The 396-nt window shown below is 69.2% G+C and overlaps 1 protein-coding gene across 1 annotated transcript in view; it reads left to right on the forward strand.

Moving 5' to 3' along the window:
- The first annotated feature begins 323 nt into the window (after window positions 1–323).
- LENG9 (leukocyte receptor cluster (LRC) member 9) overlaps window positions 324–396 on the forward strand; it is a 2,407-nt gene continuing 2,334 nt past the window's right edge. Inside the window, exon 1 of the mRNA XM_015561448.1 lies at window positions 324–339. Within this exon, the coding sequence (XP_015416934.1) occupies window positions 324–339 (16 nt within the window). The remainder of the gene's footprint in view (window positions 340–396) is intronic.

Consider the following 396-nt stretch of genomic DNA (forward strand, 5'->3'; position numbering starts at 1 on the left):
CGCTGCCGCCAAGCCCGACGCGGACCCCAGCTCCGGGGCCCAGCACCCCAGGGCTCGCTGCCGCCCCAGCGCGGACCTCGAGCTGGACGACGTCATCGGCCTGTAGGGTCCCGGCTCCCCTGCCTTCCCGCAGCCCACTTCTTTATACATAAACGACTAAGGTCTGCGCCCGCCTCTGTCTCTTCACTGTGCACGTGGGCAGAGGGTGAGGGGGTCCCGGCGCCTTTAAGAGACAGGTGTGTCACCTGCGGCTCAGGTACCGCGGAGACCGGACCCTTCAGAGGGACGTGGCCCCTTTAGGAGAGCCGGGGGCGGGTCCCGACATGGCCGCGCCCACAGGCCCATTCATTCGTCCTGACAGCGCCACTGGGGGGGGGGCGGCCTGAGTCGCTCCAG

Source organism: Myotis davidii, unplaced genomic scaffold (genome assembly GCF_000327345.1).
Source record: "Myotis davidii unplaced genomic scaffold, ASM32734v1 scaffold1097, whole genome shotgun sequence".
Lineage (NCBI taxonomy): Eukaryota > Metazoa > Chordata > Mammalia > Chiroptera > Vespertilionidae > Myotis > Myotis davidii.